Source organism: Lepidochelys olivacea (genome assembly GCF_965140295.1).
Source record: "Lepidochelys olivacea isolate rLepOli2 genome assembly, chromosome: 24".
Classification (NCBI taxonomy): domain Eukaryota; kingdom Metazoa; phylum Chordata; order Testudines; family Cheloniidae; genus Lepidochelys; species Lepidochelys olivacea.
This window is the reverse complement of record NC_140434.1, coordinates 17,751,172-17,772,014: the sequence shown is the minus strand read 5'-3', so window position 1 is coordinate 17,772,014 and position 20,843 is coordinate 17,751,172. Positions and strand designations below refer to the sequence as shown.

The following is a 20,843-nucleotide window of genomic DNA, read 5'->3' as shown; positions in this document are numbered from 1 at the left end:
TAACAAAAGGCCAAGTGCAGTTCCACTGTCCTTGTTTCCCATAATCAGGGTAATAACAATTTATTCTTCCTATCCCAATAACAGAGACACTGGGGAACCCACAGCAGCCAAAGTGAGCATTTGGGCAGCTATGGCCTAATTCTAGGTGGGGTGGGTGTGCCTATGTAAATAAGATCGGCCCCTGAAGTTCTCTTCCACAACTTGCCACACCTCACCACCAGATGTCAGGGTGGAGCTCATCCTGACTCTGCTTACATCAGCACCACTAATATTTGGTGCTGTGTTAGAGACCCTGCTCCAGGAGTCATGGGATTAGGTGAAAATTTCAGCTTTCATTAAAAAAAAAAATTTCTAATAGAGCTGCTTGAAAATTTTCCAGTGGCTAATTCCTCAGCCAGAGGCTGCTCTTCGTGGAGAGTCTGCAAGACTAATCAAGTCTTCGGAGGCTCCCAGGGGGTCTCTGTGTTCATATGGCCCAATATGAGTGAATCCCAACCAGCTACCGCTACCGGCAAGTGGATCTATGCACATGTCTCCTTGACTGTGACCGGGGTCCCAGTGGGGGCCAGCTGTGGTCACTCAATTAGGGTGAACTGCAAAGAATGGGCCAGACAGTCCCCATAAAGCTGGTGGATAGTCCAACACTTAGATTCACCAAGCCAGCATAAACCAGCTTCTTTATTACCTTCCTGGTTACTCAGAAGCTCAAATAACACAGTTCCCTTAAAGTAATCCAGCCTCGGGCCTCCATCCAGGTACCCATATCAAATATGATGATTTCTGAAAATCTTATTTCATCATATAAAAGAACGGGTTCTACCAAGCCCAAAGGATCGGACACGTCACCTCCCAGGTTACTGAATGTTCCAGATCTCACCCAAATACACGGTACAGCCAATTCTTATTAACTAAACTAAACTTTATTTAAAAAGAAAAGAGAGAGAGTCTGGTTAAAAGATCAATGTACAGACAGACACAAGTTCAATCCATTGAGGTGCCGATTCACAGCAGAGATGGTGAACTTTGTAGTTGCAAAGAGTTCCTTTAGAATTCAGTTCATAGCTTACAGTCCAAGGTCCAAATCTCATATTCAGGGCGTTCCAGCATAACTCCTCCACACCTCCTCGCTACAGGCTGGCTTTCACCCTTAGGAAATGGTAGCTGTTTGCTTGGAGTTGATGTGATTTGTTTGCTGGACCACCCATCAGCTCATCAGCAGCTGCCACCCCCTCATCCAGCCCCACATTTGCTTTTCCACCATTGCCTGGGCCCAGGGCTTCTCTGCGTCTCACCCTGCTGCTCCCCTCCGGATGGGCAGATGTCTTTTAAATTGGAACATAAATGTCACCCACCTCGTGGCATCTCCCCGCCCCGGACAGCAGCGAAGGGGCAGTGCAGATATCACCGGGATGCAGCAGGGGTCATGATTTAACCCTTTGAGCCCACTGCTTCCCAGAGCTCGGGACAGAACCCAGGAGTTCTGACTTCATTTCCCCAACTGCTAGACACCACTCCCTTCTTGGTGCCATGAATAGAAACCAGGCCTCCTGGCTCCTTTTCCTTTAACTCATTACCCACCACACCCCTCCTGGAAGCAGGAGAAGAACCCAGGAGCCCTGACTACAAAGCTGATTTAGACATTCTGTTCCACACCCTAGATTTGTTGGTTTTAACCTAAGGCGTAGCTGTATTAATATCAAAGGCTGTTTGTCACAGTCTTTCCTAGTTTGGCTGGCAGCTTCCACCAAGAAGAGATGCCCCTTCGGAACAATCCCATAGCAGCCCCACAGATTCATGGTGGTCACCGGGTGTGTTCCAGTTTCCCTACCCAGAATTTCCCCTGAGTGCATTCCCATGGCCGCCCCATGCGCCCACTCTGTGGGTTGCGATCTGGTGCCTTACGACAGTGGTTCCACCCCCCCATGCTGTAACCCTGCCCTTCCCCCACTTGAAAGGACAATGAGGCAGTGACAATGCTCCCCAGGAGAAGCATTGGTGTCAGTAGTGGGATCCCCAAATATTTATTATGCCAGCAAAGGTTTGGGCCTAAAGTCTCACATGGGGCTGGATTATGGCAATTCAGTGCTCACCTAGGCTGAAATAATCCCCCTCCCCCTGCACCTTCCCACCAAAAGTTTTATGACTCTCAGATTTTTGAGCTTCTCATTTTTTTTTAAATGAAATCTGATATTTCCTCTGGGTTAGGGAGGTGGGAATCCAATTCTACTCTTGCGGAACATTTATGACACAGTGTGAGAGAGTTTGGGTCACCGACAGAAGGAAGAGAAACAGAGATTACACCCAATTTACAGACAGCTTGAAACCAGAGCTGTTGTCAAGGTCATTAGGAAGGTGATGGAAACCCCTGGAATGATTTTGCCAGGTGCCAGCCTGGTAGAATCTTGACTGCTTTGCAGGGCTCTGGTTCTTCCTCATACCTAGGTTCCTCTAATCCGATCTGTGTTTAAACAGGGATTAACATGAGTGTCCATGGAATGAAGGTGGGAAAGGACCAGAAACACCCTCAGAGCTTTAGCCGTCCCCGTGCCCAGCCCTTCAATGTACCAAGAACTTTGCAAAGGTTATTACGAGATCTGGTGGAGGTTGGCAATATTGTTATAACGAAAAGGAGAGACAGGCCCTGTGTCTTTCCCAAGGACACAGTCATTGATGGAGCTGGGAAGAGAACCCAGGAGTCCTGGTTTCCAGTCCTCCTGCACTAACCTACCAGAACCCACTCTCCTCCCAGATCTGGGGAGAGAACCCCGGAGTTCCGACAACCAGTTTTAACTAATAGCCCCTCCATCACTTCTCAATGGAACCCAGGAGTCCTGACCCGCAGGCCCCCTTCCTCCTGCCTTAACCCACTAGACCCCACATCCTTATGGAACCCAGATTTCCAAGGCCCACCCAACCCTACTTGACTGTGCCCCACTGTCCACTCTATAGAACCCAGACGTCCTGGTTCCCAGCCCCACTTCTCTCACCACTGAATCCCGCTTCCCCAAGGACAGGAGTAGGACCCAAGGGCCCTGCCCTTGATCGGCATGGCTCTGGGAACAGAACCCAGGAGTCCTGCCTCCTTGTCCCATGTCTGACCTGTTATCCCACATTGCCATCCCAAGTCTTCGAAGGGGAGCTGGTTTCACTCATTCCGCTAATTCAGCAGTTTTCCAACTTTTCCGGCTGTGTACCCATTTCCAGATAATGTAGTCTACCATGTACACCCGTCTGAGCAGTGCTGAACTTCAGAGCTGGGCGGCCAGAGAGCAGCAGCTGCTGGCTGAGGGGTTCATGTTTGTGTTGCAGGGGGAATCATTTTGCTAATCCTGCTCCCGTCCCTCCCCGTAATTCCCACGGCCATTTTTGCTGACAAGAGTTTGTGTTTTCATAGTTTGGGGTCAAAAGATTTTGGGGTTTTGGTGGAAAATGATTCACTTTTACGCCAATAATTAGCAGTTTGTAGCCAAAACTGAGCCAGTTTCAACTCTTATTTTTTATTTTCATCTGAACAATTTTCATTTTTTAGCTGAAAGCCATTTCCCCCCCCCCGGCAATTTCCCCCCAAAAGTTTTATAACTCTACGATTTCTGAGGTTTTCAGAGTTTCATTTATTAAATCTGATGTGATCTCTAGGTTGGGGGCAGGAGTCCAGCTCTGTGCTTGTATCACATTTATGACACGGCGTGTGGGAGTTGGGGCTGACTGAGAGAAGGAAGAGGCGCAGAGGTTACACCCAGTTCACAACCAGCTTGAAACCACAGCTGTGGTCACGGTCGTTAGAAAGGCAATGAAAAGCCCTGGCATGATTTACTCAGCATGGTAGGATCAGTTCCCTTCTTCGCTCATTGCGTTGTGTCTCCATGCATTGCAGGGCCCTGGTTCTTCTCCAGGCCCGGGTCCCTCTTTTCCGCTCTGCGTTTTTATACAGGGATTAACATGAGTGTCAATGGAATGAACAAAACCACCCTCAGAGCTTTATCCTTCCCCAGGCCCAGCACTTCAATGCACCAAAAACTTTGCCGAGGGAGAGGTTTCTAGTTGCTTTGCGTGGGGAAGTGGAGACGCATAAGAACGGCCAGACTGGGTCAGACCAAAGGTCCATCTAGCCCAGGATCTTGTCTTCTGACAGTGGCCAGTGTTAGGGGGCTTATTCCTTCACCCACTTACTTCCCTGGTCCTTCTCGCATGAACAGAGAGCAACAATACCCGAAGTCCAAAGGTGCAAACAATTCGATGTTTATTGGGGTGAACTTCCAGCAACCATGATTCCAGTTTCCTTCCTTAGTGTCCCCCTTCCCACCTCTGACACCACAGAGCCTTTCACCTGTGTCCCTGTTCCCATTTCCCCCTTTAGCAAAACATGATTCCAATTTTCTTACCCCCATTCCCTGCTCCCATTTCCCTCACCCACATGCCCACCCCCACCCCCACCCAGTCACTTCCTGATTGACTACAGACTATATCGTAAAACTTGAGATCCGCTTAGCTATACCTTAACCAATCATTTTCCTGAAATTTAACTAACCAATCCTAACATATTGTAACATGATTATGTAACCAATTATATCCCACCACCTTAATTAGTTTACACCCAGCAAAATTAATTATACAGCAGACGGGAACAATCACAGAACCAGACAGAGATTATACAGACAAACAATAGCAAAGTGGGAACTATAATGACAAGACAATACAGAAGTGAGGATTTCACATCCCAGTATTGATAAGTGAGTTCTTGCCAGGCAGGATGCTCTCAAACTAAGTTTCCTTTTACATTTTCTAGGCACTTCCCTTTCTCTGGAGGTGATAGGAATACAATCCCGTCCTGATAGTGCCTAACAGCCCAATAGCACCTTATTTCAGTGTGACTAGTTTGGGATGTGAGGAGGTGCCCGGTCGCTTCCCAGCTTATGGCTGCCTCTGCTGCTTAGCCAAAGGCCTGAGCCTAAGCACAGGGCCTCAATCTGTCACAGGAAGCGAAGGCCCTTACACCGGCAGACAGTGATTTCTTTCTTTTATACCTCTAGAACTAGCCAAGCGATAAGAATACACCTAAATTCTTAAAGTACAGGCCTTTGCAGACAGGCCTGAATATCTATATCCTAACAGCCAGTGCCCGGTGCCCCAGAGGGAGTGAACAGAGCAGGGAATCATCCAGTGACCCATCCCCTGTCGCCCATTCCCAGCTGCTGGCAAACAGAGGCTAGGGCCACTCTCCCTGCCCATCCCGGCTAATAGCCATGGATGGATCTGTCCTCCAGGAACTTAGCTAGTTCTTTTCTGAACCCTGTTATAGTCCTGGCCCAGCTCTGAAGTTTTGCACTGCTGTGGACGGTGACTCTGCCTTCAGAGCCAGGCGGCCAAAGAACGGCGGCTGCTGGCCAGGGGCCCTGCCCCTCCAGAGAGAGAGATCAAACTACTCCTATGGTTATCCGCCATTACAGGATTCTCGCATGTACCCCCGACGAGAGCTCACGTACACCCTAGGGGTACGCGTTCCGCAGTTTGGCAATAACTGCTCAAATAGGATTTCCCGGCCAGAAGGGAGGAGAAGCTGGCAGTGTGCACAGGTGGGCAGGGTCGGCGCGGGGAACAGGAATGTATAGGCATGACCAGAAGAATCATGCTAATCCATTTGTTTCTATATTACGTCACAGGATCTACCCAAGCCCATCTATAAAAAGAGAGAGACAGGTGCACCGCTCTGTTTCGCAGAATTAGCCACCTACTTCACCCCAGGCAAACTTCTCTCTAAGCAGCGTTTGGTAAGTGATACCGCTCTCGGCTGTTGGTGCTTTAAGCACTAGACCCTATTCCCCTCCCAGAGCTGGGAAGAGAACCCAGGAGTCCTGGCTCCCCGCCCCCGGCTCTAACCACTAGACTCCCCTCCCCTCTCCTCCCAGAGCTGGGGAGAGAGCCCAGGAGTCCTGGCTCCCAGCGCCCCCCCCCCGGCTCTAACCACTAGACTCCCCTCCCCTCTCCTCCCAGAGCTGGGGAGAGAACCCAGGAGTCCTGGCTCCCAGCGCCCCCCCCGCTCTCACCACTAGACTCCCCTCCCCGAGCTGGGGAGAGAACCCAGGAGTCCTGGCTCCCAGCCTCCCTGCTCTAACCACTAGACTCCCCTCCCCTCCCAGAGCTGGGGAGAGAATCCAGGAGTCCTGGCTCCCAGTCCCGTCCTGTCCCGTCCCGCCCCCCCCTCAGCTCTAACCACTAGACACCACTTCCCTCTCAGAGCCAGTCATAGAACCCAGGAGTCCTAGCACCCACCCCTACTCCTCCGCCGTATGAATGCTGATAAAGGCAAGAGCCAGCATGCAAACAGCGCAGCTGATGGGTGTGGCAGGTTTGCATCAAAGGAGAAGCACCATTGTGCTCCAGTTCTCTATCCAGCGAATGCAAACAGCTATTCGAGACTGAGGGGTGGGGTGAGGGGAGAGAGCCGCCCGCTGCTGCACCGGAGAGGGGACTCTCTGACTCCTGCGTAGACTCTTGGACTCCTTCAGCCAGGCCCAGAAAATCAGCTCTGTCCCCCCCTTACCAGGGAGCATGGGGCAGAACAGAGCATGAGGGTGGCTGAGCCCTGAGCGAAATGTGGGGAAACTGAGGCAGCTGCAGAGAACTGGCAATGCCGTGACCCCCCCGCAAGGGTGGGAAGCCCCCAAGCACAGTGCACAGGGGGTGGGCGAGGGTGAGGACAGAGGTCCTTGCCCCCAGGAGGGAGGGGGAATGTCTCCCCCCGTCTATGGCTGCCGGATGGTCTGTGGCAACTCGAATGACCCCGACTGGGGGGGGGGGAGGTGTCACAGCTGTGTGGAGTGGGGAGCAAAACCCCGACTCCGCGTGGGGGAGGGGCCAGTAAAATTCCTCCTCCCCCTGGGGAACATGGGGTGATGGTGCAGGGCCCCAGGCCCTGATCTGTGCGGAGGGGGCCCAGAGGGAATTTGGCTCTGGAAGAGGGATATGGTTTTGTCCTGGCCCGGGCCCTGGAATCCCTCTGCTGTTAGATGTAGTGCATGGCTGAGAGCAGCTTTGCAGGGAGCTGGACGTTGTGTATTGAGGCCTGTTTGTAACAGCCAGCTCTCACTTGAAGAGCACGTGGGTTGGGGGAGTGGAGTTTCCTGGTCCTGCTGGCGGGCTGGGGGCTCTGCGGGGAAGTGTGGGACCAGAGGCAGCCTGCAAAGAACCGGCCTAGAACAAGGTGGGTGAGTGGTCTCTCTCCGCCATAGGGAGCAGCCTGCTTTGTCTCCCTCTGTTTAGGGAGCAGCCTGCTTTGTCTCCCTTTTGTTTTTGGTTCTTGTGTGTGATCGTTCTGGATTCCCAGAAACAGAGTCACCTTACGCTGCTACCTTCCAGCAGGAGAATTTCAGGTTTGTCTCTGACTTCTCCGGGTGGGTGCCACGAACATACCAGCCACGAAGGGGTCAGAGGAGCGGTTACTCCAGAGCTGTGGCAAACGGCTCAGTGATTCCACCCACCTTATCGATGGGCTCATGCATGTGCAATCCCTCATCTGATCTCATTTCAGCCCATCTGGGATAAACCCCCTGGCCAGAGATTTGGCTGCATCCGAGACCTCCAGCGCTGATCTCCTGCTTCCCCATCACCATGAGGGCTTCTCTTGCCGTCTGCATCCTCGCTGCTCTCCTGGCGACGGGTGAGTGGGGTTGGCAGTTGGCGTGCGTGCCTGGTCTTTCCGTGTGCCATCCAGGCACAGCAGACCTGGATGGTATTACCCACAAAGACCGCAGGCTCAGTTCGGCGGCAAAGGGGCTTGAGAAAACATCCCGGCTGCGTGGTTACAGTGTCCTAACAGCTCAGTCAACAGCAAGACCTTCTGCTGCCCCCCAGGCCGGACAAAGGTGCCCCCCCCGCGATTTCTCTTTTACACCTTGATACAAACAAGTTCGTATCACACTCCCGAGGGGGTTAGCCACCACCCTGCACCTTCTCCTGTTGGTTCCAACAGACCATGTCCATCCATCACTCTGTCCTCCTACCTTTGGCTTTACTGGGGGGTCGGTGTGGCCCTGGCCGGCTCCCAGGGCGGTATCTATACGGTAGTTTTATGTTGGGGTGGACCTGTCCTCGCCTTCTGGAATGTGCTTATATGAATACCCGGTGCCTGGTACTTCTCAGGAGAACCCGTGCTTTAGCAACCCTAGCAACCCCGCTTCCAAGTTCTTCTGCCAGACGCTGACCTGGTAACTCTCTGCTTTGACTTTGGGTCCAACCGCCGATCTTACACCAGACCCTGTGCTCCTGGCTTTCTCTTTACTGCAAGTGGGGTCTGTTCCTTCAGGGGCTGATTTCCTAACTTCTCCAACGAACCAACAGCTCAGAGCCGCCAGCTGGGTGAAACTTTTTCCTGACCGTAACCGAAAAGCAGCCAGAGAATAACGGGGGCTGAGCTGGGGGCATCCAAGTGACAGTGTCCGAGGAGGAGGGGGCTGGAAGTCACAGTCCCCGTGACAGTGAGTGAAACGATTGTGGACATGGGAGGAAATATTTACAGTTTAAATCACTAGAACCGTGTCATGACGGGGCACGTTTCAGAGCTGGCCGGAGGCCAAGGGCATTTCGAATGGGGATTGTCTGTTGTGTGACAGGCGGCGGATCTGAATTTCAGCAGCAGGAGCTCAAGGCAATATGAAGGCCAGGTCGATGTGACCCCCAGCTGGTGTCCATGGGGCCGGGGCCCAGCTGGTGTCAGGGGGGCGCAGCTGCACTGGACTCAATGGCAGGTGTCAATCGGCCCTTGTGTAAGGGGACTGTTGCCCCCTTACTAACATTCGGGGGGGGGTTTAGTTGGTAGCTCCCATCTACTAAATGTAGATCCTGGGGGATGCTGAGGGTACCTGCGGCCTCGCTCTCAGGTGGGGGGCACTGTTGCTCCCTGTCACTGTGTAGGGTGAATGGTGCAGGCCTGGGATGCAGCACCAGCCCGTCCGTCAGCGCCTCCCTATGGGTCTCTTCCCCTCTCCAGGTCACCCCTCCTGGACAGGCTCTGCGGCCTCTGGCACGATGGACCCACCTCCGGGATCCGGGGCCCCCAACATGACTGCCGCGCCTCTGGGGCCCTGGGCCCCCAACGCGACGGACGCACCTCTGGGGCCCTGGACCCCCAACACGACAGGTGCGACGCCGGGAACCGGGGCCCCCAACACGACAGACGTGACGCCGGGAACCGGGTCCCCCAACACGACGGACGTGACGCCGGGACCCAGGTCCCCCAATGCGACGGACGCGACGTGGGGAACTGGGGCCCCCAACATGACAGACACGACCCTGGGACCCGGGGCCCCCAACATGACAGACGCGACCCTGGGACCCGGGGCCCCCAACACGACGGACGTGACGCCGGGACCCAGGGCCCCCAACACGACGGACGCGACGCCGGGACCCAGGTCCCCCAACGCGACGGACGCGACGCCGGGGCCCGGGGCCCCCAACACGACGGACGTGACGCCGGGAACTGGGTCCCCCAACGCGACGGACGCGACGCGGGGAACTGGGGCCCCCAACATGACAGACGCGACCCTGGGACCCGGGGCCCCCAACGCGACAGACGCGACGCCGGGGCCCGGGGCCCCCAATACGACGAGCGTGGCTCCAGCAGCCACGACCTCCCGTGCGGCGGGGATGACTTCAACGACCACAACCTCCGGCACAGCGGGCGCGGCTCCAGGACCAGCCGGGTTCCTCCTCCCAGCCTTTGCTGGCCTCCTCCTGCTGGAGCTTCTCTCTTAATTCCCCCCCGGGTGCAATGGCCACACCGCACTGAAATACACCCTGCAGCCTGCGTCAGCCCCTCTCCCCTCCAGGCGTTCTCGGCTCCTGCACGGGCTCACATCCCCTTGATTTTGTTGCACTGAATAAAACGCACTGGAAACCAAACGTGCTGGAACTTTATTTATTTATTTCAATGGAGGGAAAATGTGATTCTCGTGCGTGGGACCATCAAGAGGCCCGGTAAGAACATAAGAGCGGCCACAGCTAGTCCGGTGCCCTGTCCCCAACCCTGGCACAACCACAACTTCAGGGGAAACACAGTAATTTAGGTCAGACCCACCCCTGTCTTTCCCTCCCGGCTTCTGGCAGTCAGAGGTTTAGGGACACCCAGAGCAGGGGGTTGTGTCCCTGACCATCTTGGCTAATTGCCATGGGTGATCCTATCCTCCAGGAACAGATCTAGTTCTTTTTTGAACCCTGCTGTACTTTTGACCACCCTCACATCCCCTGGCAATGAGTTCCACAGGTTACTTGTAAACTGTGGGGAAAAGTACATCCTCTTGTTTGTATGAAACCTGCTGCCTGTTCGTTTCATGGGGTGACCCCTGGTTCTGGTGCTGTGGGACAGGGGAAATAGCAGTTCTCTAGTCACTTTCCCCGTGCCGTGGCATGATTTTCTACCCCTCTGTCGCATCCCCCCTTAGTCGTCACTTTGCCAAGCTGAACGGCCCTAATCATTTTAGTCTCGCCTCATATGGAAGCTGCTCCATGTCCTGAGATTAGGTGAGAAATATCCCGAGTGGGGCAGTTAGGCAGCAGAGGCCGGGAGCTACACAGCCCTGGAGAACGTCAGTTCAGCCTCCAACGGGGGTGCAAACGCTTTGGGACCGGCCGAAGGAGCCATGGTAGGAAAGAGACGTGCTGGACCCAGGGACCCAGTCTTGAAGTAGCGGAGCCGTGGGGGTCTCCCATGGCAGCCGGGGGCCTGGCTATAAGAAGGGGATGTTCCCAGAGAGCCTGCATCACGGTCAGACGCACGGGGTCACCCCAGTTCTCCGTTTCAGTCTGCCTTGTAGCAGCTCTGCGGTTAATCAGATCCTTCTGTGTGTCGTCCAGCCATCTCGCTTTGGGTCTTCCAGCCGCCTCTGACCGAACGGTGTTAAAACACCCTGTTTTCTGGATCATCTTCTGATGTCCCCCGGCCAAACCGGCTAAGCCTGGACTCCCTCAGCCAGAGACGACTCAGGCCTCCCCATACCGGGAGGGGGGCACAATCTAAAGGGGAGGACGTGTGACCACCCCACATGTCTCCTCTGCCCAGTGACCCCCTGCCGCTGCCCTGAGCCCAGCCTTGGACCGCCAGGCTCTCCCTGCCCCACCAGAGAGGGGAGGGGGCTCTGTCCTTCTCCCGCTGTGGGCTGCCCGGGCCTGGCTGCCAGGGGCAGGGGCAGGGGCAGGGGCAGTGGAGGAGGACAGAGCCTGCCCCACCAGGCCAAGCAGCAATTGGGGGGGGGCACATGATCCCCCATGCAGCTCTTCTATATTTAGGGCCAGCCTGAGTGCAGGGGACTGGACTAGATGACCCCTCGAGGGCCCTTCCAGCCCTAGGGTTCTGAACACGGCCCTTCCTTGGCTCTCGATCCACCTCAGCGATCTGATTTCCACCCAGTCCAGGGCCTGCCCCTGTCTCTTCCTCAGTCCCCGGCTGTACAAAAAAAACCGGCCTAACCACGGCTGGTTGGGCTTTGCTTTCAGGTTCCCGGGGCATTCTCCTAGCCCAGAGCTGGACCCCTGTCTGAGCCAGCGAGCGTCTTCAGCCCCCGCGAGTGGGTGCATCGTGGCAGAGGTTTATGAGTCGGGGACTGCAGGGTTGCTCTTGAATCAGAGACCCTCTAGTTCCAGGTTGTGCTTAGGGACCCAATGGTCACAGGTTGAATTTCCTCCTTAGTAATGGCACGCCCAGGAGGCCTGCTCCCCTGAAAGAGACAGAAGCAGCCGTCTGATAAAGCACCTGCCACTCAGCCTCTGCCAGACGGGAGTGAGTTCAAATATCTGATTGTTATTGTCAGACCTAGGACCCCCACCAGTGCTAGGTGCTGTATATTGTGATTGCTATTTATTAGGTGTATTACAGTAGCACCCAGGCACCCAGTCTCGGCCCCCACTGTGCTAGGTGCTGTACATTCTCATTGCTATTTATGAGCTATCTCCAGCCCGTCATGGTGACCTTTGACCCAAACACCTCATCCGCCTCAGGGCCCTCCCTGTCCAGAATAGCGAACGGTAACCTGGGATCTCTCCTGACTGAGATAAAAAGGAGCATGACCCTTCGATGAATGGACATGTCTGTTGCAGGCCAACCCTGGCTCAGGGAGATGTTCCTGCCAGGCCTGCAGCTTTTCAGGCCAGAGTGTCGGGACCATGCCACGCGTTGTCCGGTGAAACAGTGGTGGCATGAGTGTTTCCTGGCAGGCGACAGGGTGTTGTTCGGCTTTTTGGCTATGCCAGAGAGTTTGCATAATTCAGAACTGTACCGTGGCCTTGGTCTGGTCCTTGACATGTTCCTCTACGAAGTCCACATGATCTTCTTCAGGTCCTCTTAGCGCGCGCGTAGCCGCCTTCACAGACTTGACCCACTCCTCCACCGTAGCATCTCCTGGTTTAGTCGGGAAGCCCCCGAACTGCGGGAACTTCTGCTCCCGTGGGACATAAATAACAGAGGGTTTCTTAGCTTCTGCTGCCTGCTGGTCCGTTGCTCTCTTAGCCCCTGATACATCTTCTCTCTGCTCGGTTCTAGCTTGTTGTACTTGCCTCTAGGGCTTCCAGCTTCCTAACTGCACAAAACCAAACACCCTTGCCCTGCCCCCAATCCCTTCTCTGAGCCCCCCCCCCACTCTAATCCCCTCCCTCTGTCACCTTCACTCACTTTCACCAGGCTGGGGCTCCAGCTGGGGGTGCAGGCTCTGGGGTGGGGCTGGGGATGAGGGGTTTGGGGTGCAGGAAGGGGCTTTGGGCTGGGGGGTGGGGCCGAGGGGTTCAGAGGGTGGGAGATATTTGGATTAAGGTTGAAAGGTATTCATTTTAAGGCCCCAAATTGTTCACATTTTCATTTTTGGGGGCAGAATTTTTTCACCTGCAATTTCCCACCAAAAGTTTGATGATTTTCAGCTTTTTGATGGTTTTTGGTTTTTTACTGGAAACTGAGGTTTCCCCTGGGCTGCGGGTGGGAGTCCAGTTCTCCTCTTGCATAACATTTAGGACAGTACGCGGGAGCTGGGGGCTGATGGACAGAAGCCAAAGATGCAGAGACAAAGCTCAGATTACAACCAGCTGGAAGCCAGCGCTGCTGTCAAGGTCATTAGGCAGAGGATGGGAACGCCCGGCCTGGCAGAATCTCGGCTGCATTGCAGGGCCCTGGCTGTTCTCCATGCCCGGGTCCCCCCGTTCCGCTCTGCTTTAAACGGGGCTGCAGGTGAGTGCGATGGACCAAACGTGGGGAAAGGACCAAAACCACCCTCAGAGCTTTAGCCCTCCCCAGAGAGGCGGATTTACAGTGAAACACTGGGGGCCCTGGCACGGGGCCCCCCAGTGACAGGGGGCCCCAGGGCCGCACAGCTGCGGGGGCAGAAGCTTGGTCCTGCCGGCTCCTGGGGCTCCTGCTGCATGCTCCGTGCCCCCCCCGGCAGCCAAGCTCCCCCCTCCACCTGCCTCTTCCCTTGAGCAGCCGCGTTCCCTCTCCTCCCCGCCTCCCAGCGCTTCCCCCGCCGCTGTACAGATGTTTGCCGGCAGCACCCCTACGGCCCCAGCTCACACCCCCAGCCCCCTGCCCTGACTCTTGCATCCCCTCACCCCCCCAGCCCCCTGCCCTCCCTGTGTCCTGCACCCCTCCATTCCCTCCCACCCACCCGGAGCACCCAACTGGAGCTCCTGCACCCCCCCTCCACATTCCTACCTGCACCCCTTGCGCCAAATGGGAGATGCCCCAGGTACGCGCTCCACATCCCAACCCCCGGCCCCAACTATGAGCCCCCTCCTGCATCCTAACTCCTGGGCAGACCCGGCACCCCAACCCCCTGCCTGCTCCTGCACCCTAACTCCCTCCCAGACCCTGTCCCTCTGGCCCTGAGCCCCCTCCCGCACTATAAGTCCTGGCCAGACCCCACACCCCAATATATATATATTTTTTATAAAGCGCTCGCATCAAAAGCACTTTACAATAGTTAGCCAGCGATTCACACAATATTTGGAAAGATCATTACGTTACCCACCGAGACCCTCAGCGATTTTCAAGGGGTCTGTGGGAAAGGAGTAGACTACAAACCAGTCAAGGTATCTCACTTTATTTTCATTTACTTGCTATGACTTATAGGAGGAGGATAAAGAAAAAAAGAATGAAAAACAGGGGCGGGGGAGGGGGAGATAAGAGGGAATGTTCTTGGCTGGGTCCCAAGGAGGGGCCCCCAAAATGAAGCTGAGCACAAGGCCCCACTAACGCTAAATCCGCCACTGCAATCCCATGCCCAGCACTTCAATGTACCAGGAACTTGGCAGAGGTTATCACGAGATCTGGGGAGGGGGGTGGAATATTGTCATAACGTTTACAATGAAAAGGAGAGACGGGTCCTGTGACTTTCCCGGGCAGGGAGGGAGACCAGTTGCACCATTCGACTGAGCAAGGCCAGCAAAACCCTGGCAAAATTCTGAGGGGGACACATGCCCTTCCCACCCCACATCACCTCTGGCTTCTGTCCAGCAGGGAGGGGGATTTCGGGATTTCAGCTCAAGCCCCGAGAGCCCCCGCCCTGCAAGGCTAAAGGGCTGAGCCCTGGCAGGTGCGCCCCAGCTCTTGAACGTCTGAAGAGCCTCAGATGCGGCTCCGGAGGGTCAATATGTTTGGCCGCCCCTGCAGTAGACCGTACGGCCTTATGGAACCCAGATTTCCAAGGCTCCCCCAACCCTACTCTGCTGTGCCCCGTTTCCCCATCTATAGCACCCAGGTGTCCTGGCTCCCACCCCTACTCCTCTCACCACTGGATCCCGCTTCTCCCAAGGACAGGAGCGGGACCCAAGAATCCTGCCCTTAATCTACATGGCACCAGGGACGGAACCCAGGAGTCCAGACGCCCTGTCCCTGGTGTGACCCGCTACCCCCTATTGCCACCCCAGGAGAGTTGGTATCACTCATTCCCCTAATTCGATTTCCTGGCAGGATGGAGGAGGATTTGGCAGTGTGCACAGACGCCCACAGGGTGGGCAGGGCTGACGGAGAGAATAGAAACTTACAGACTCTGTCAGGCAAACCTCCGTTAAAGTTTCGATGTTATATCACAGCACATAACTGAGCCCTTCCACAAAGAGACAGAGACAGGACAGAGCCTGGTACAGCTTGTTCACTCTGAAGAATTAGCCATCCACTTCACCCCAGGCAAACTTTACTCTAAGGAGCCTTTGGTAAGTGATACCCCTCTGGGCTGTTGGTGTGCTAACCATTAGACCCCACGCCCCTTCTACAGCCAGGGCTAGAACCTGGGTGTCCTGCCTCTCAGCCACCCTGCTTTAATCCACTAGATCCCACTCCCCTCCCATAGCCAGGGATAGAGCCCAGAAGGCCTGGCTCCCATCCCCCTTCCCTGCTCTAACCGCTAGCCCCCACTCACCTTGCAGAGCTGGAGACAGAACCCAGGAGTCCTGGCTCCCATCCCACTCCTCCACCCGATGAATGTTAATGGACATTTTGTATTGAGGACTGTTTGTAACGACAAGGTATCACTGTCAGAGTGGATGGGTTGGGGGAGTGGGGTTTCCTGGTCCTGCTGGCGGTCATGAGGGCTCTGAAGGGGAGTGCGGGACCAGAGGCAGCCTGCAAAGAACCAGCCGAGAACAAGTATCAGAGGGGCAGCCGTGTTAGTCTGTATCCACAAAAACAACGAGGAGTCTGGTGGCACCTTAAAGACTAACAGATTGATCTGGGCATAAGCTTTCGTGGGTAAAAAACCCACTTCCGAGAACTAGGTGGCTGAGTCGTCTCGTGGTACTGTAGGGAGCAGCCTGCTTTGTCTCCCTCTTGTTTCTGGTTCTTGTGGGTGGTCGTCGTAGATTCCCAGAAACAGTCACCTCGCGGACAACCTTCCAGCAGAAGCATTTGAAGTTTGTCTCTGACAGCTCTGGGAGGGTGCTGCAAACGTCCCAGCCAGGAAGGGCTCAGTGATGCGGCTACCCCAGAACTGTGGCAAACAGCTCTGAGGATCCACCTGTTTACCTGGCTCAGGCATGGGCAATCTCTCGTCTGATCTCATTTCAGCCGGTCTTTGATCAATCCTCTGGCTGGAGATTTGGCTGCATCAGAGACCCCAGAGCCAATCTCCTGCTTCCCCATCACCATGGAGGCTTCTCTTGCCGCCTGCATCCTCACTGCTCTCCTGGCGACGGGTGAGTGGGGTCTGTTCCTACAGGGGCTGATTTCCTAACGTCTCCACCCTAACAGTTCAGAGCCACCTGCCCGGTGCTACTGTTAGTTAACGTTACCCAAGAGCAGCAAGAGAATAAGGGGGGCTGTGCTGGGAGCGTCTAGGAGGAGGGGACTGGAATTCATAAACAATGAGTGAAGCAAGTGTGGAAATGGGAGGAAATATTTATTCTTTAAATCACTAGCACGATGTAGGGACTTGTTCCACTTCACAGCTGGCCAGAAACCAAGGGCATTTGTGAAAGCGGATTTTCATCACGAGTTTGTCTGAAAGGCAGCAGATCTGAATGTCAGTGACAGGAGCTCAAGATGATATAAAAGGCATTTCGAACTGATCCACAGTCAGTCGGCCGGAGCTCCTCTGGAGTCGATGAGGCCAGATCCCAGCTGGGGTCAGTTAAATTCAGGGGAAAGTGAGGGGGCAAGGAAGGGACAAATCTAGACCGGTCATGTTCTCTCTCCTTCTCCAGGGGCCTGTCTGCAGTGTGAGACTTGTGTTGGCCTAGGAAAGAGCTGCACGGGGAACCTAGAGACCTGCGCCGCTGGGCAAGACTCTTGTGGTGTCATTTTTACTGAAGCCACGCAGGGTAGGTGAAATGGCTGCTAACCGACGTGGGTCAGGGACATGGACGGTGGGCATAATAGGCCAGGGAAGGTGCAAGTCGGGCTGCTCAGGACACATAGCATCAGTCCTCCACGTACCCCCTGGTGGAAAATTTGGCAACGAAAGGACTTTATAGGCAGGAGATTCGGGGTCCCCAGGGTTAGGCGGCAGCTGAGTGGGGAGCTGGAGGGTCTAAATGCTGGATTGAGGTGTTGATATGACCTTCTCTAGCCCTGCCAGACCTTGGGTGAGTCACTTCTTCTTCCCGTGCCTCAGTTTCCCCCAGGTAGAGGAAAGCTAATGGCACAGGCCATCGCTGTGAAGAGGGCGTCGATGGGGTGGGAGTGGAAGGGGAATAAATCTCTGTCTTCACCTTCCTTTGCAGTGGGAGTGAACACCCAGAGCATTATCAAGACGTGTGTGATATCCAGCCAATGTAAAGCTGGCCTTGTCTCTATGAATTTCGGGAAGGGAATGACAACAAGGACAAACATCGCCTGCTGCGTGGGAGACGACTGCAGAACAACCACCGTTACAAGTACCTCTCCCCATCTCCGCCTCTCCTCCCCCATCCCCTGCACCTTCTGCCCCACGTTACCTTCCCGGGCCTGGTGCTCCCGCCCCGCAGGGGGCGCCCCTTGGAATAACACTCAGCCTCTGGGTGGGCGGAGTTTGGTGGGCGGGGCTCTAGGCTTCCACCAGGTGTGAACCCAGCTGGCCCCACCCGGGGCGGGGTCCAGGGCTCCCTGCTGCAAACCCCTCCCCTGCCCCCGGCGTCCCCGGAGCTACAGCGCCCCCTGGAGGGGGCCCCCGGGGCTGAGCTGTGCAGCCCCCAGCTGCTCTCCCGGCCCCGACCCGTCCTGGGGCTCATCCCCCGAGCTGACTGCGTTTGCTCCGCTTCTTCCCAGTGCCCCCGGCTGACCCCAAACCCAATGGCCGGCGCTGCCGGGGCTGCTACTCTCTGTCCTCTCAGCAATGCCGTGAAGAGACCATACAGTGCACTGGATCCGAGACCCGATGTGTCGACATCACCCAGACCCCAACAACTGGTAACTTCCGTTCATTTATTCTGGGCTTAGTTTTCCTTTGTTCACCCCCCTTCCCCAGTCGGGCAGAAGTGAGATGCTGTGTGGGGTCTGGTAAGTTACGGTATCAGCTGCAGATCTGGATACCTGGGTTCTGTTCCCAGCGCTGACTTTGGGCCAGTGTCTTCCCCTCCATGGGCCTCTGGTTTTTCTCCCATCCTTTGACTGAGCCTAGTTTAGTCTGTAAGCTTTCCATGGTAGGGACTGGCTTAGTATTGGGAGCGCTTGCTATGCCGGGTGGTGCACAGACCTTTGGCTGAGCTCGGGGTCCCCTCTTCTGCCAGATGCTAAAGGACACCTTGTGAGATACAGTCCCTGTCCCCAAAGAGCCTGTAATCTAAGGAGGCAAAAGAAGGATTGTTCTGCCCATTTTAAAGATGGGAAAACTGAGGCACTGAGCACTGCCATGATTTGTCCAAGGTCATACAGGAAGGCTGCAGCAGGACTGGGAAGGGAACCTACTTTTGCAGAGTCCCATCATGGTGCTGTAACTCACTAGAAAGCCACCCTACTCAGAGATCCCACAGCTACCACCAGCCCCGGGCTAGTGCTTTGCTGGGGGGGGGAGGGAGGGGAGGAGGCTAATACTAGCTGGATCCAATCCGAGTGCCATTGGTGGGCTCTAGATCGGGGCTGGCTCAAGGACACACAGTGAGTCTGCATCAGAGCAGAGGAGGAGGGGGAGACCATCCAGGCCCAGACCGGAGGTGGAGATGGAGGCTGGGGGGAGTTTGGTGGGGCCCTGAGGGGTGGGGGGCAGTTGTGGCCTACTCCAGCTGGAGGAGTGGAGCTGCTCCCCTGACAATCGCCTGCTTTCCCCCACACACGCAGGCGAAAGACCAACACAGATGGACATAAAGGGCTGCGTTTCTGAGTCCTTCTGCGCCCAGTTACAAACGGGTTCAGGGACCATCGCAGGGATCGGGGAAGATCTAATCACAGCCAAATGCACAGTGGCCTCCGGCGCGGCGGGCGTGACTCCGAGACCAGCCGGGCTCCTCCTCCCAGCCCTCGCTGGGCTCCTCCTGCTGAAGCTTCTCTCCTGATTCTCCACCTGGTGCAAAGGCAACACTGTACTGAAATCCACCCTGCAGCCTGCGTTAGTCCCTCCCGCCCACAGCGGTTCTTGGCTCCCGGGTGGACTCACATTCCCTTGACGTTGCAGCACTGAATAAAACACACTGGAGAGCAAACTGTCTGCAATTTTATTTATTTATTTCAATGGGGAAAAATGTGATTCTCGTGGGTGGTGCTGTCAAGAAGCCCGGTAAGAACATGAGAGGCCACAGCTAGTCCAGTGTCCTGTCTCTGACGGCGGCATGCCCAGAACTTCAGGGGCAGTGCATTCAACAAGGCAAATGTGGAGAAACCCACCCCTGTCTGTCCCTTCTGGCTTCTGACCATCAGAGATTTAGGGACACCCAGAACATGGGGTGGCGTCCCTGACCATCTTGGCTGATAGCCATTGATGGCCCTATCCTCCAGGAACTGATCTAATTCTTTTTTGAACCCCCATATACTTTTGCCCATCCCCACATCCCCTGGCAATGAGTTCCACAGGTTAACTGTACATTGTGGGGGGAAAAGTACAACCTCTTGGTTGCATGAAACCTACTTCCTGTCCATTTCATTGGGTGACCCCTTGTTCTGGTGGTGTGGGACAGGGGAAATATTATTTGTCTTGTCACTTTCCCCACCCCATGGCATGATTTTCTAGCCCTCTGTGGCATCTCCCCAGAGTCGTCTCTTTGCCAGGCTGAAGAGCCCTAACCCGTTTCATTTCACCTCATATGGAAGCCCTTCCAAGCCTGAAGCTTAGGCTCAGAAAGACCCGAGTGGGGAAATCAGGCAGCAGAGGCCGGGAGCGACACAGCCCCGGAGAACGTCAGTTCAGCTTCCCGCGGGGTGCGAACGCTTTGGGACCGGCCGAAGGAGCCACGGTAGGAAAGAGACGTGCTGGAGGCAGGAACAGGGTGTTGAAGTCACGGAGTTGTGGGGCTGTCCTGTGGGATCTGGGGCAATACGAAGGGGATGTTCCCAGAGAGCCTGTATCACGGGCTCTTCCCTCCCTAATCTTCTATGACCCCGCCCTGTGGGCCAGGGACAGCACAACCAGCCGTCTCTGGGTCATGAGAGACGTTCACAGTTTGTCTCTCAGCCGCCCCAGGCCTCCCGCCGCGCCACAATGACACCGTGGGTCAGACCCTGCTCTGGCGGGGCCCACAGGCCCTCAGGCGCTAGGGGGCACGACCCTTCTCCCCAGCGTCGGCCCCAACGTCGGGGTCACGTCCCACTCCAAGTCCGTCCTGGAAGCCCTCGTGCCTGGCGAAATCTCCCTGCGCTGGGCCCTCTGCCCAGGCCCCCCGGCTCTCCTCAGCCGCTCGCCGCATGAGGCATTGGTGTCACATGGGGCTGGGCCGTGTCCTGCTGTTCGGGCTTCGCACCTGCGGCTCCCCCCTGCAGCTGGGCCTGGCTCCGCCTCGGCGCGGCTGGTCTGTGCTGCCCCAGCTCCCGGCTCCTCCTCCTCTGCCACCAGCCCAGCTCGGGCTGCTGCTCTCCCCTTAACTCTGCCCTGCCCTGGCTCGGCGAGCCGCAGCTCACACAGAGGATGGGCTCTGGGCTCCTGACTCCCGCACTGGCCTGCTGCCCTGTCAATCGGGCTGACCTGGAGTGCAGGTCTCTCCCCATTGGCCCTGGGGCCTCTCAGTCTCAGGATCCTGGTTTCTCTTTGACCCTTCCCCTTTCTTTTGGTACTGGGGGAGGGCTGACCCCCCCCACCCCATGCTGTGCCACATGTCAGTGAGGGGCCAACAGCCCCCTGGCACTTCCACGAGGAGCTGCGAGGAAATTTCCCATCACAACTTGCTTTTTTTTTATGGAAAATCAGGTTTTTCAACTCAAACATTTTCACAGCAGGGATCTGCTTTCCTACAGATTTTTCCATTTTGGTCAAATG

The 20,843-nt window shown here is 55.7% G+C and overlaps 1 protein-coding gene across 3 annotated transcripts; it reads left to right on the top strand.

The window, feature by feature from the left end:
• The first annotated feature begins 13,049 nt into the window (after positions 1-13,049).
• Positions 13,050-19,080, top strand: LOC311512592 (phospholipase A2 inhibitor gamma subunit B-like). Of its 3 annotated transcripts, none has more exons than XM_084613876.1 (7): positions 13,050-13,204; positions 15,064-15,183; positions 16,034-16,161; positions 16,669-16,785; positions 17,188-17,340; positions 17,711-17,851; positions 18,719-19,080. In XM_084613876.1, exons 3-7 carry the CDS (start codon positions 16,113-16,115, stop codon positions 18,931-18,933), a joined length of 675 nt encoding a protein of 224 aa, XP_084470002.1. In that variant the 5' UTR covers positions 13,050-13,204; positions 15,064-15,183; positions 16,034-16,112; the 3' UTR covers positions 18,934-19,080. The 3 variants fall into 3 exon arrangements, with proteins under 3 accessions (XP_084470002.1, XP_084470001.1, XP_084470003.1); XM_084613875.1 differs by having other exon boundaries at positions 13,055-13,204; positions 14,942-15,183; XM_084613877.1 differs by lacking the exon at positions 15,064-15,183 and having other exon boundaries at positions 13,056-13,204.
• The last annotated feature ends 1,763 nt before the right edge of the window (positions 19,081-20,843 follow it).

Bases quoted from the DNA above. Each gene is read 5' to 3' on its own strand.
- LOC311512592 (XM_084613876.1), top strand. From the start codon at position 16,113: ATGGAGGCTTCTCTTGCCGCCTGCATCCTCACTGCTCTCCTGGCGACG. The intron at 16,162-16,668 runs GTGAGTGGGGTC...CTCCTTCTCCAG, and splicing joins CACTGCTCTCCTGGCGACGG to GGGCCTGTCTGCAGTGTGAG. The intron at 17,852-18,718 runs GTAACTTCCGTT...CCACACACGCAG, and splicing joins CACCCAGACCCCAACAACTG to GCGAAAGACCAACACAGATG.